This window comes from Cajanus cajan, chromosome 3, assembly GCF_000230855.2.
Source record: "Cajanus cajan strain Asha chromosome 3, NIPB_CcT2T_4, whole genome shotgun sequence".
NCBI lineage: Eukaryota > Viridiplantae > Streptophyta > Magnoliopsida > Fabales > Fabaceae > Cajanus > Cajanus cajan.
Window position 1 is genome coordinate 635062 of NC_138519.1, and position 12578 is coordinate 647639.

At 27.1% G+C, this 12578-nt stretch overlaps 1 protein-coding gene across 1 annotated transcript; it reads left to right on the forward strand.

Moving 5' to 3' along the window:
- The first annotated feature begins 1852 nt into the window (after positions 1-1852).
- Positions 1853-7156, forward strand: LOC109806743 (uncharacterized). Its single transcript, XM_020369246.3, has 6 exons — positions 1853-2339; positions 4132-4331; positions 5045-5185; positions 5280-5360; positions 6070-6197; positions 6726-7156. Exons 1-6 carry the CDS (start codon positions 2108-2110, stop codon positions 6763-6765), a joined length of 822 nt encoding a protein of 273 aa, XP_020224835.1. The 5' UTR covers positions 1853-2107; the 3' UTR covers positions 6766-7156.
- The last annotated feature ends 5422 nt before the right edge of the window (positions 7157-12578 follow it).

Sequence of the window (12578 nt, forward strand, 5' to 3'; positions counted from 1 at the left end):
TTTTAATTCACCATTAATTATAATTACTTTTTAATGAAACTTAGTAATAATATGTTTTTAACCTTAATTTTGAGCCATGAAATTTTTTCAGAATTATTCCTCATTTGGACATACATTTTTTTAGAAGGGAAAACAATTCAAATTTTAACAATTAGTTAATATTTGAAACTTGAAATCAATTAGTTGATTAATATTTAAGATAAAAAGTATTATAATAATAATTATGATTAGGCAAATTCTGGAAATAATGATTATTATATATTGACGCGTTTTTATTAAAAAAATATTTTTGTAATGTATTAAAATGTCCGAATTTGGTTGAAATTTTTCAGAGAAAAAACTGCTTAACGACTTTAAATAATAAAATTAATATATAATTATTCATTATGTCTAAATTCAATTCACCATTAATTATAATTACTTTTTGAATGAATTTTTAGTAATCATATGTTTTTAATTACCTTAGTTTTGAGCCAACAAATTTTTTTAGAATTATCTCTTATTGGGTAATGAAAAACTAATTCAAATGTTAACAAATTTATACAATAAAATAAGATAATATTTTTAAATAAAAAATATTTCAAATTTTAAATTAATTAGTTAATTAATATTTAAGTTAAATATATTTTTAATCTCTCAAATTTAGAGTAAATTAATTTGTTTCTAATTTCTCAAATTTAAAATTATTTTTTTATTTTTATAATTTTTAAAAATTTTATTTTAGTTTATCATATCACTAATAACATATTTGAAATTGATAGAATACAATAATACAAGATTAATTGGGTTTAATATAATATTTTCATTAACAAAGGTACTAGTAGGTAAATTTTATACACCAATATTTAACAAATTTGCTAAAAAAATTTGAGTACAAAATACTAAAATGAAATATTTTAAAATTATAGAAACTTAAAAAGATCAATTTTAAATTTAAGAGACTAAAAATAAATTTACCTTAAATTTGAGGAATTAAATACATATTTAAGAGAGAAAAATATGAAAATGATAATTATGATCACACAAAATTTGAGCAAATTATTATTATTATATTGATGCATTTTTTATTACAAAAATATTTTTATAACTTACCCTAATTTGGGTGAAATTTTTTTGGGGGGGAAATTACTCTAATAAGGGACATTTCATAGATAGATTTTTTTTTTATGCTTGAGAATCAATTCTAGGAATCATGAAAATTTATTTGATTAGTTAATAAATAAAGACAACATAACATTTTTTTTGCATTAAAATTTTATTTTTACCTCGGAAAAATTAGTTTTCACCTCTTCCATTAAAATAATTTTGTGAAAAATTTATGCAAAAAATCATATTCAAAAAATAATATTTCTTTAGAAATATTATTTTTTAAATAACAAACCAAACATAGAAAATTAACATTCTATTTGTAAAATTTTCAAGAAAGTAAAAACTTTTCATATATCAAACGTGTCATAATATCAACAACTTTATATAATAAGATAAAATTACATCTTTTAATATAATAAAATATTTGAAATTAATTAGTTAATTAATATTTAAGAGAGAGAAATATGACAATAATAATTATGATTATGAAAATTGTGTAAATAATAATTATTATGTTGATGTATTTTTTAATTATGAACATATTTTCATAATTTAATAAGATAAAACTTTAATTAAGCCTAAAAATATATTTGAATTACTAAAAAAAATTAAAATAGACTGGAAAAAGGTTAACTTATTCAAGTTTCAGACATCTAAGAATCTTGGTGTAAAATAAAAACACATCTAAGAATCGTTTCCTTTATTTTACAAATGGAAAATAATAACTTTATTTTTTATTTTTATTTTTATTTTCAGCAAAATAGCCTCAACATTGAGATTTCGTCTGCATTTGACTTTTTGACCTTAATTTCCATAACTGCCCCAGTGCCATGGTCCCAATTCAACGCAAGAAATATATTGGCACATAATATATACACTGTATATATGCTCCCTTGGTGTCTCCTCAAAAGGGCTCTTTTCTCTAGTATTAATTAATCCCTCTATGATCTAAACCACTCTAACACAAATCAATACAGCGTACCCATATTTTGGTTTGGTGAATTTTTGCTATACACAAATGGGAACAAAAAGGGGCTATTCCCAAGTGAATGTTTTGTTTGAAAGGTTGATGAGGAACTTGTCATTGAAAGTGAAGATCTTTTTGGGGGCATTTCTTGCTGTATGTGCTATCGTGGTCATAAGGTTAAGCATGCAAAATTTCTACTTTTTCTTCATAGCCTCCGAAGTAGTCCATGCTGTAGGGATAATTGTCCTCGCATACAAGCTTTTCGCCCTCAAGACCTGCTCTGGTACGTTTTCTTTAATTTTCCTCATTCATCACTATTTATAATTTCATAATTATTAATTGATTGCTGATCTTAATTTTAAGAAAGAAATCGTATGCCGTCATTTTCATCTTCGGACATACCAAAAAGGTGGCCTTTTTATTTTAAATTAGGGAAGGGACTGTGTTGGGTGTATTTTTGTTTTCTATAATTTAGAGAAAATTGTCTGGCATGGGTTAATTAGCATAGTTGTAGATTGTGGTTATGGTTGTGATACCGGAAGTTGTGTCTTGCTCTATTGCAAAGCAGATTGCAAGAGAAATTATTATATGTTTGTAAAAAAATACAAAACAAAAAAAATTTGTTCATGACTATAGTGTACAAAGTATCACAATTAAAGATTTACTTGTCCTTACCGAGCATAATTTTTATTTATCAAATATCATTTTAACATTGAGAATAATTGATCTTATAAGTACTAAATCAATCTTTCATGTCTCGAAAGTTTAGTTTTTCTTTTACAATTTTTTACCCTACCCTAAGTAGCTTCTTGACACTCGACCCAACAACTATTAATTACTTCCCTTCCCTAACTTCTCCTGTGACTATACCATTAGTATAAAAGGTTTAAAATTGAATCTGCGTTCATTTTTGAAAGAAAAAAAAGGAATTGAAAAGTGTTGCAACTCTATTATGTGTTTAAGTTATAATTAGAAAGTTAAGCTGAATTTAACTTAATTTTTAAAATCAATTGTATGTCAAAAAAGTGCAACAACCTTTTAGTTTTCAATTCATCAATTGCAATTTTCTTGTAATTCATACTCAATGGAATGAAAAAAAAAATAAAAAATGTCCAACATGTAGATACTGTATTCAAGATTAACTAAAACCAACAAACTAAGGTTACAAATTTTTAATATGTAATCAAACATGGCCTTATTGTAGCTTCATTGTGATATTTCTTGTGATTGAATTTCACGTCGCAATTAAGAGCGGTTGCGGGTACCAGCTACCCAACAGCAATATATATATATTATGCAATTTAGAATAATGTGTGTTAGTAATCTAAGGTATAAAGGATCGGTATAGAGATATATGAAGAATGGTTTTCATCAATACTCAGGAGGTTGTGTTCGTAGAAAATGAAACAGTTAGAATTAAATTTAAATTTATAGTTGGAAACTTGGCCGGAAAGGGATTTGTACATTACCATCTTGACCAATTCGACTAATCTACCTATGAACATATTATCTGGTTAATTGAAAATGAAAAATCAACATGATTTTTGTTCACAAATTGTTGGTTTTTATGGGATTTTAAATATATATTGTGCGTGTGATTTGTTTTTATGGTGTCTTCTTGCCGACTATTCTGTTCATCCAGTTAAACCTATATCAAAAGTCTAGTTGATTCTGTTATGATTTTATCAGCATATATATAATGCTAACAAAGTTGTTTTCTTTACCCATATTTTTTATAAACTGTTAGTACGGCTTGTCGGGAGCTAGGTAAAGGTTGATTGGTATGAAATCATGCTAGTTGATTATAGTCTTTCATAAAGCTTGTTAAATGACACCCTTTATTTTATTTTATAATGATGGTAATAATAAGGATAAAACTTAAAAACATTATGTATATATAAGTTAAATCTTTTATTACTAGAATGATTCATGAAATACATTTTTTTTATTATTGATTAAAAGTTATTAAAACATAAAAAAATCATAAGTTCCTACATTTGTGTATTGATATGTTCTAACTTTAAAATTTAAAATAAATTCTATTAAAAATAACAAGTTTCTAATCCCATTTTCAGGTTTATCTCTCATAACCCAAGAACTCACAGCTATATACCTAGCTGCAAGATTAAGTTGTAGCAACTTGACATTGGGTAACATCCACACATTGCTAGATTTGATATCTTTTCTTTCAACATTATTGGTCATATGGATGATAAGATTCAGGTTAAAGTCATCCTATATCAAGGAGCTTGACAATAAGCGACTATACTTTTTGGTAATATATAGTTTACTGTGCACTTTGTTGTGTTACTTTACAGCATTATTTGAAGCCCTGCTTGTTTGCATTCAATGAATATATGGTATGCCTAATTTGAATATGTTGCATTTACTTAGAAATTCGAAGTTTTATTTATGTAGATCAAAAATGTTGGCAAAGGGAGATTTGAGAAGTTGGGATGGATCAACTCCCCCTTTAGAACACTTATGCAAAATAACTTTTGAAACACAAACTCGTGTGCAACTATGAGTGAGCTTATGTAAGAGCAAGACTAGCTAGCTTATGACAATAAAAGTCAACAACTCAAAAATACTCAAATTAGCATGCATGAAATAAAATACACCAATATAAACACATATTAAACCCTAAAATAAAATAGGGAGAGTAATATAGTTTGAAAATCATTATTTCTGGAGTAATAATTGCTTTCTTTTCAACAGTTCTTTCAACATGCTAGCTGTTGTTATTATTTTTAAATAATCTAAAGCAAACACACACTTGATTTTTTTGTGAAATATTTTGTCATTTTATCCTTATGTACCTTGCTATCTCTCCAAATATAAGCCAAAAGGATAATAAATTAATAATCACTTCAGCATTTTGTGTTGATTGTATCCTCTTATGGTGGCATAGTGATTTTCATTAGGTAATGAATGTGCATAGAAAAAAATAAATGTAGCAATAACACTTACTAATTGTGTGATATATAGGTGGTACCTGTTGCAATCCTTGCGATACTAATCCATCCTTATACAGCTAACTGGAATATAACTCGAATTGTTTGGGCATTCAGTTTGTATTTGGAATCTATTTCTGTATTGCCTCAACTTCGTTTCATGCAGAACGCAAAGGTTGGTTATCTAGACTATGTTCAAGTTTTTTTGTTACCTTTTTAGAGTATAATATTAATGTTTATGTTGTAATATAATTCTCGTATGTTTCTAGATGATTGAAACATTTACAGGGTATTATGTATTCGCTCTCGGTGTTTCAAGAATCATTGCACTGGCTCATTGGATAATTCGGGTGAGATCAATTTTTTCTTGGTTTTGTTTCATATATATATTATAAGTTTCAATTAGAAACATACATTGCCCGAATAAAATAGTTGGTATTATTGAATAAAAAATACAACATTGATTCGTCTGCAAGAATATAATTTCATATGATTTTATTTCTAAGGATTTGCCTTATGACAATGAGGGAGAATACATATGACTTGATTGAAATTGGATGAATTCTAAAATAATTGTTACTGTTCTCATTGCGAATTAAGGGATTGTTGAAGAATTATCCAACATTATGAATGCATTGGAATTCTTGTGATAAGTATATGCTCCAAAAAATGGATTGAATGTGTTTTTTAAAATAATGTTTCACGGTTATGAATATCTTGCAAGTAGTTTCAAAATACTGTTTGGCATAGTAATGTGTGTATCTTATGCAAATTTACATATATGTATCTTATATAAACTAAATCAGTCAACATATATCTCATTTGTTTTTGTTACATATATATATGATGATTTATGGTCAATTTTAATTCAAAGAGCCCCATAATGAACCATGGCCACTGCAAACTAGAAGGATGGCGTAATTAAATTTTGCTAGCTTTTGTTCCATAAATATTGTATTCACCTTATTTTGCTAAGTCTTTCAGAATTAAGACCTACGCATGGTGTCCTTTTTGAACACATTAAATAATGCATAATGTTTTATTATTTATATTTTTTAGATTTATTTAACTCGAGGGGCCTTTCTATTCATGGCTGGGAGTGGCTATTTCTGGTTCTTGGCTGGGTTTCTCGCAGAGATTGTTCAGTCCTTCATCTTGGCTGACTTCTGTTACTATTACATGAAGAGGTAGGCCAATTTTTTATTCTCTTTTTTTGTTTTTGCATAAAGAAAGAGGTAGTTTTTTTTTTTTTTTCAATTTTCATTCTCAGACTAAATATATTTTTTTTTTAATGTTCTGGGTGAAAACTGAAAAAAAAAAACTATTTAAAATTAGAAAGTATTCCCGAAAAAGAGTCAATTAATCATGCCGAGGGAAAAGACAGGGAGAGGAGAAAGGAAAATATAAAAGCAAATAGTTATGTGGAGATTATATATGTAAAAGAAAAATGACAGAATTACACAAATTTTTCAACCCACATTCCAAAAATTTATTGTAAAAGGCAACAAATTTACTATTTACGTAAATTGTGATTGATTATGTAAACGTATATTATTATTAAGTTTTAAATTTTATTAAAAATTATAAAATATGTTAAATTATGGGAGAATATGTTAAGAGAAGTGTGATAATAATAATACTTCTCGCAAAGATGCAAACAACTTTATTTTTGGTATGTTATCATTACTTATATTTTCCTTCTTTGTTTTTTTCAGCTTCTTGCAAGGACAACTTTTGAGGAAAATGCCTGTTTAAGGATCATGACTTGTTAATGTACAATGTTTTGAACGAGATCTTTTTTCTTCTTTTTTTTTTTCTCTTTTCTTTTTTAGTTAAGCATACAGTAACTTTGTTCGAAGCTTGTTATCTTCTCGATCTAGCTAGGGTCCTCCTTTTCTATAATCAACATTTATTTTATACAGTTCACAACGGATTTTAAACATGAAATTTATTTGCATTAGAGAAACATTTCAAAATGGAATGAATCGAGAAGAATATTGGTCTATTAATCATCTAGGATCTTACATCCTTCATCTTTTGGCGAGTTTATCTTGCTTTTTATTAGTTGAATTTTTTGTTAGCCATTTTAATCTAACTGAAAGCGTAATTCATCTAAATTTTTGAATATTATGAAGAAATATTCTTGAGATATATATTATCAAAATAACAGCAATTAATCGCTATAAATCGGACATTTTACATGGATTAAAAGACAAATTTGTAAATACCAATATTATAAAATGAAGAAGAAAAAAAAGTTACATCAAACACCGAAACGATATAAAATTTTATACCAATATATTAAATATAACCAATGTAAAAGTTCATAATCTAAAACGCATTCTTCTTTTAATTTTAGCTGAATGTCAAATCAACATCTACAGTAACATGTTATAATATTGATATTCTCCGGTATAATAGCAAATGTCAAATAATATATAATATTATATATGTTGATTAATATTTAAAATATATTCTATTATATTGATATTATATATAATCATTTATTAATGTGCGAGTATTACGTTTCCGGTATATGTAAATTATATGTAATTATATTTTATTTTGAGGTTAAATATGTTTGGGTTCACACGATGTTTCTAGGTTTATTATTTTTTATGTTAAAATAATATTCTCAGTTTTAAAATATTACATATATTATATCTATGAAACAAAAAGAATATGCTATGTGTAAAAGGAATTATTCTTAATTTTGATCTTTGTAAAAAAAATTATCCCTCTAAAATTGAAAATGTTATTTCTAGTTTCTTATATTATGTGAAGATTTTTAACTACTTTTGTGATTATTATATGGTCAAGTTAAGTATTATCTTATTGTATTTGATATCACGCTAGCTAGTAGGGGATCTCTAAAAAAAATTTGATGTAATCATGCCTAGGAAGGCAAGGGGTGACACATTGAAGAAGCCAAGAAGAGTTGGCTAGACATAAAGTTTTGGGTCAGTCAAGGCCCAATGGGCCCGATAGGCCTAGAAGGCCCAATTTGAGCTTCACATGGGCCATCTCTTGATAAATCCATTTTTCTTATATTTTGTACATATTATATTAGTATAGGTTTCACATATTTTGGTCTTGTATTTTGGACCACATAAAATAGCATTTTTTGGGCCATAGGCTTATTGGGCCTAGTTTTGGGCTTCATGAGCCTTTGGGCTTTTGGTACCCAATATTGAGCTCATTTTGTTTCTTTTATTATTTCCTAATGTTTGTATATGTTTGTCCATTGTATTTAGGTCATTAGATTAAGATTTAAGGAGGATTATTAGTTTAAGTGAATTAGGCAAAACTAGGTTTAATTTAGCATGCATTTAAGTTGCATTTTGAGTCACATGGATGGTGCCACCTTGGCTGAACATGTGTGACTCAAATTCAACCCTAAATGCACACTAAATCAAACCTAAAAACACCTATCATCAATGTGAACCGGACTTGTACATGTGAGTTAAGTTTTGAATTCAAAATTCAAAATTTGAATTCAAAACTTAGCGCCACATCTGAAGCATCCACATTGGCGCCAAGTGTCCCTAATTCTGGATCCATTTAAGCTACCTCCTTCACACATTGTAATCACTTTTGATATATGAAATTTGAGAGCAAATATTCTGCCAAATTTTTTCCAAAAGTCACCAAGAGAGAGCCATCACTTTTTAGGAACCCTAGCTAGGTTTCCTACCTTTTGAAGTGAGCTTTCCTTTCCTTTGTTCCTTAAGCTTGGATGCTTCCATCCATAGTCTAGGAACCCTAAGTCCGAAAATCTTCACTCCTTCAAGTGTCTTACATTCGGATTTCAAGCTCCATTGAAGAGGTCCAAGCTTTGGTGAATCCGAGGAGAAGAACACCTACCACTTCTCCTAGTATTTGCCATCAAAAATTCATAAATCTTTTAAAATAAAGTTTATTTGTCTATCTTAAAATAAATATTAGAGATTAAAAATAATAATTTTAGGTTTTGGAAGGATAAAAATAATATATATATATATATATATATATTAAAATTAAAATTTGTTCACTTTTAATAGACTAAAACTAATAATTCTAAATTTTAGAGATATAAAAATATATAAAAAAAATTATAAAGATTGATAAAATCAAAACATGTTGATTTTACAAAGATAAAAATATATTTATGCATATTTTTTTTAATAATAATTAATAAATTAATATTTTCATAAATATTTTAAATGGTTATCACTTAATATCATAATATTTAAATAAAATATTATAAATTATTATCTTTTAATAATAATGATAATAAATAATAGAATAAAATATATCTTTGGTCCCTGTAAAATTTCTCAAGTTTGATTTTAGTCTTTTCAAATATTTTGTTCTATTTTAGTCCCTCTAATTTAAAAATGCATCATTTTTTTAGTTTCAAAGTAGTATAGATAACACTTCATTGCCATTTTTAAGTGTTATTTAAACCACTTTAAGAATTAAAAGTAATGCATTTTTAAATTAGGGAAACTAAAATAGAACAAGAAATTTTAAAAGAAATAAAATAGAATTTCATAAAATTTAGAGGAACTAAAAATATTTTTTTTTCCTAAATAAATATTATAAATATCAACTCCTTAACAATTTTCTACTTGTCATTCTCTTCTAATAAAAGTTTTCATTTTTTAATGTCTCAAACTCTTTTGGTAATTTCAAAAACTTTTTCATCAAATCATTATACCCTTTAGAAAGGATTAATAAGATGGACAAGTTATCATTATAAGCTTCAAGTAAAGTTGGTAAGTATGAGAAACAAAATTACCTCATATTCTTTAGGATTTGATTCTAAAGAAGTATTTGCCATCAAGCATATGTTGGCTTCTTCTTTGGCGTCTTATTCTTCATTAGAGGAAGATATGTCCAAGTCTTTCCATGTAGTCATGTGACTCCTTTTATTATTGTCCTTTTTGAGGTTGGGACTTTGACTTGAAGTGCCCATGTGTTTTGCACTCAGCACACAGTTGGGCTCTTGTCTTCAGAGTCTTTGTTAAACTTTCTATTAAAGTCCCTTTGTCTTGCTCCACATTTATTTTTCCACATGGATCTTTTTGAATATAAAGGATATCTCATTCTCATCCAAGCCTTCTATTGAACCAAAGAAAGTCTAAAAACGTTTGAGAATTTTGATGGTTACAATGCTGTGATTTTATGGACTAATGATTTGATTAAGTTGTTACAAGAAACATTCATTCAAATCATAAAAGAAATGAAGAAAAAAACTGTTTTTATTGAATAACATATGTTCTATCAATCACGTAAAAATAATAAGTATGACATGAGTTTTATACAACTATACTATAGTGAACTTTAATAAGAAAAAGAGAAAAAAAAAAAAATAACCTTGGATTTAACACTACTATAAAATTTTGTCTAGACTTCTCAAATAACCAAGTACAATCTTAGACTTTATTATGATAAGCCACCGCTTAAAATTTCTCACATTACGCATATAACTCATGGCATAAGGTCTCAAGCACAAGATCTCATAAACCTAATTTCACATACTCATTATAACCAATCTAATAACTCATCCATATATGATCCCTCTCACACTTTCTCTTTTATAACTACTGATACGAGTCTCTCAAACCATTCACAATATTAAGTACTTAAAAGATAAAACAACCCACCATTATAACACAAATTTGTTTTCTTATATTAAGCTTTCATGACCTTAAGTGGTTTAAATATGATATCTAGAGTTATACTTATGTTACCAAGTTGATATTTATCTTGTTAAAAAAAATTACAATTATCTGGAATTATACTTATGTCACGTCCATGATAGACACTATTTAGTCACTTATACCATTTTTCAACCTTAAACAGTGTTGATTACAATCATGGTCAGTAGATCTGACGATTCCCAAATATGAAAATGCGTGTTTTTGGCTACAAAGATTACTCCTATGATACTTGATAGGCATGTGATTACAAAACTTTACTTTCTAAAGTGAATTCAATTAGTTCCTAGTCCATCATAAACTTATTTATAAGCCTAAAATTAAGTTTACGCCAAATCAAACACCATTTCTACAAAATTACATAATTAAACACTAAAATCCTAATCCCACAAATCATACACACGCACACGCACATGCATATTATTTATATATATATATATATATATATATATATATATATATATATATATATATATATATATAACATTCAATCAAGAAAATGTATAATATCATCAAACACATTACAATAGCAACCTATAGAGAATTAGGAATTATGTCACTACTCACAATCTTCAAACATGCTCACATGTGAGACAATCTCACACCCCTTTTATACCTTAAATGGTTATGTTTGAATACATATTAAGTTTAAGTCGGTACGTACAATTACTCACACAATCATTAAAATTGTGTATTTTATAAAAACATAATATTTTTCTTGTGTAAAAGTATTAGAATTATTCTTTGTTCCAGCAAAAAAATATTTGTGGATCTGGATAGCAATCAAAATGAAAGTCGATGAGCATGGCATGGTGTAGTAAAAGGTGAAAAAGCTTTCCACAATTAAGGTGGAATGACAGCTAGAAGCACTCTGGATCTGCCACCTTCCTCCATACAACCAAATCAACCACCACGTAACCTTCAACTCATGCATGCCCCACGCCACGCATTATTTTATTTCATGACACGTCTTCTCTTCTCTTTTCTCAACTTTCTCTCGTCTCTTTAAACTTGAATCTGCCTCCTTTTGTAGGGACAAAATGGGCCCTCGAGCTATACCAACATTTGTCATTGCCTTGTCACCATCTCTTGTAATTCATTACATTGTACTATCAATGTATTTTATGTTTACTTCATAATTAGAAATATTATAACTAATAGGAATGGCTTAATAGTAAAGGTTGAAGTAGCATCTATAAATTTCTATACGTTTCAACTTTATTCTTATATTTTTTTACAAAAAAAAAAAATTTGTTATCATTATAATCTTTACGGATAGATTTTTTCTTCCAGGAATGTTGTTAATATTGGGAAAAATCCAAGTCTCACATTGACTACGGATAGATTTTTTCTTCCAGGAATGTTGTTAATATTGGGAAAAATCCAAGTCTCACATCGACTAGAGATTAGACAATTGAATAGTATATAAGTACAAAACAACCCTCACCTTACAAGCCAATTTTGTAGGGTTGAGTTAGACTTAATCCACTATTTTAAAATAGTATCAAATTTATCCTAAATTCTTAAAAAATGGGCTGTCCATCATTGATATATGCACTATAAGCACGAGGGAGTATTAGAAAAAACTCAAGTTTTACATCGACTAGAAATTGAAAAACAATCATTATCTTACAAATCGGTTTTGTAAGGTTGAGTTAGGTTTAAGTCACTATTCTAAGAATTAATAAAATTAAATTATTTATTTCAACTAACTGTAATAAAATATTCTATATAATTTTTATATTTTATGGAAGACAATATAATTCATTCTATAAATATATAAAATCAGAACCATTTATTTAAAAGTAACTCGTTAATTACATGAATTCTAATGATTTAATTATTAAATTAAATATTTTTATTAAA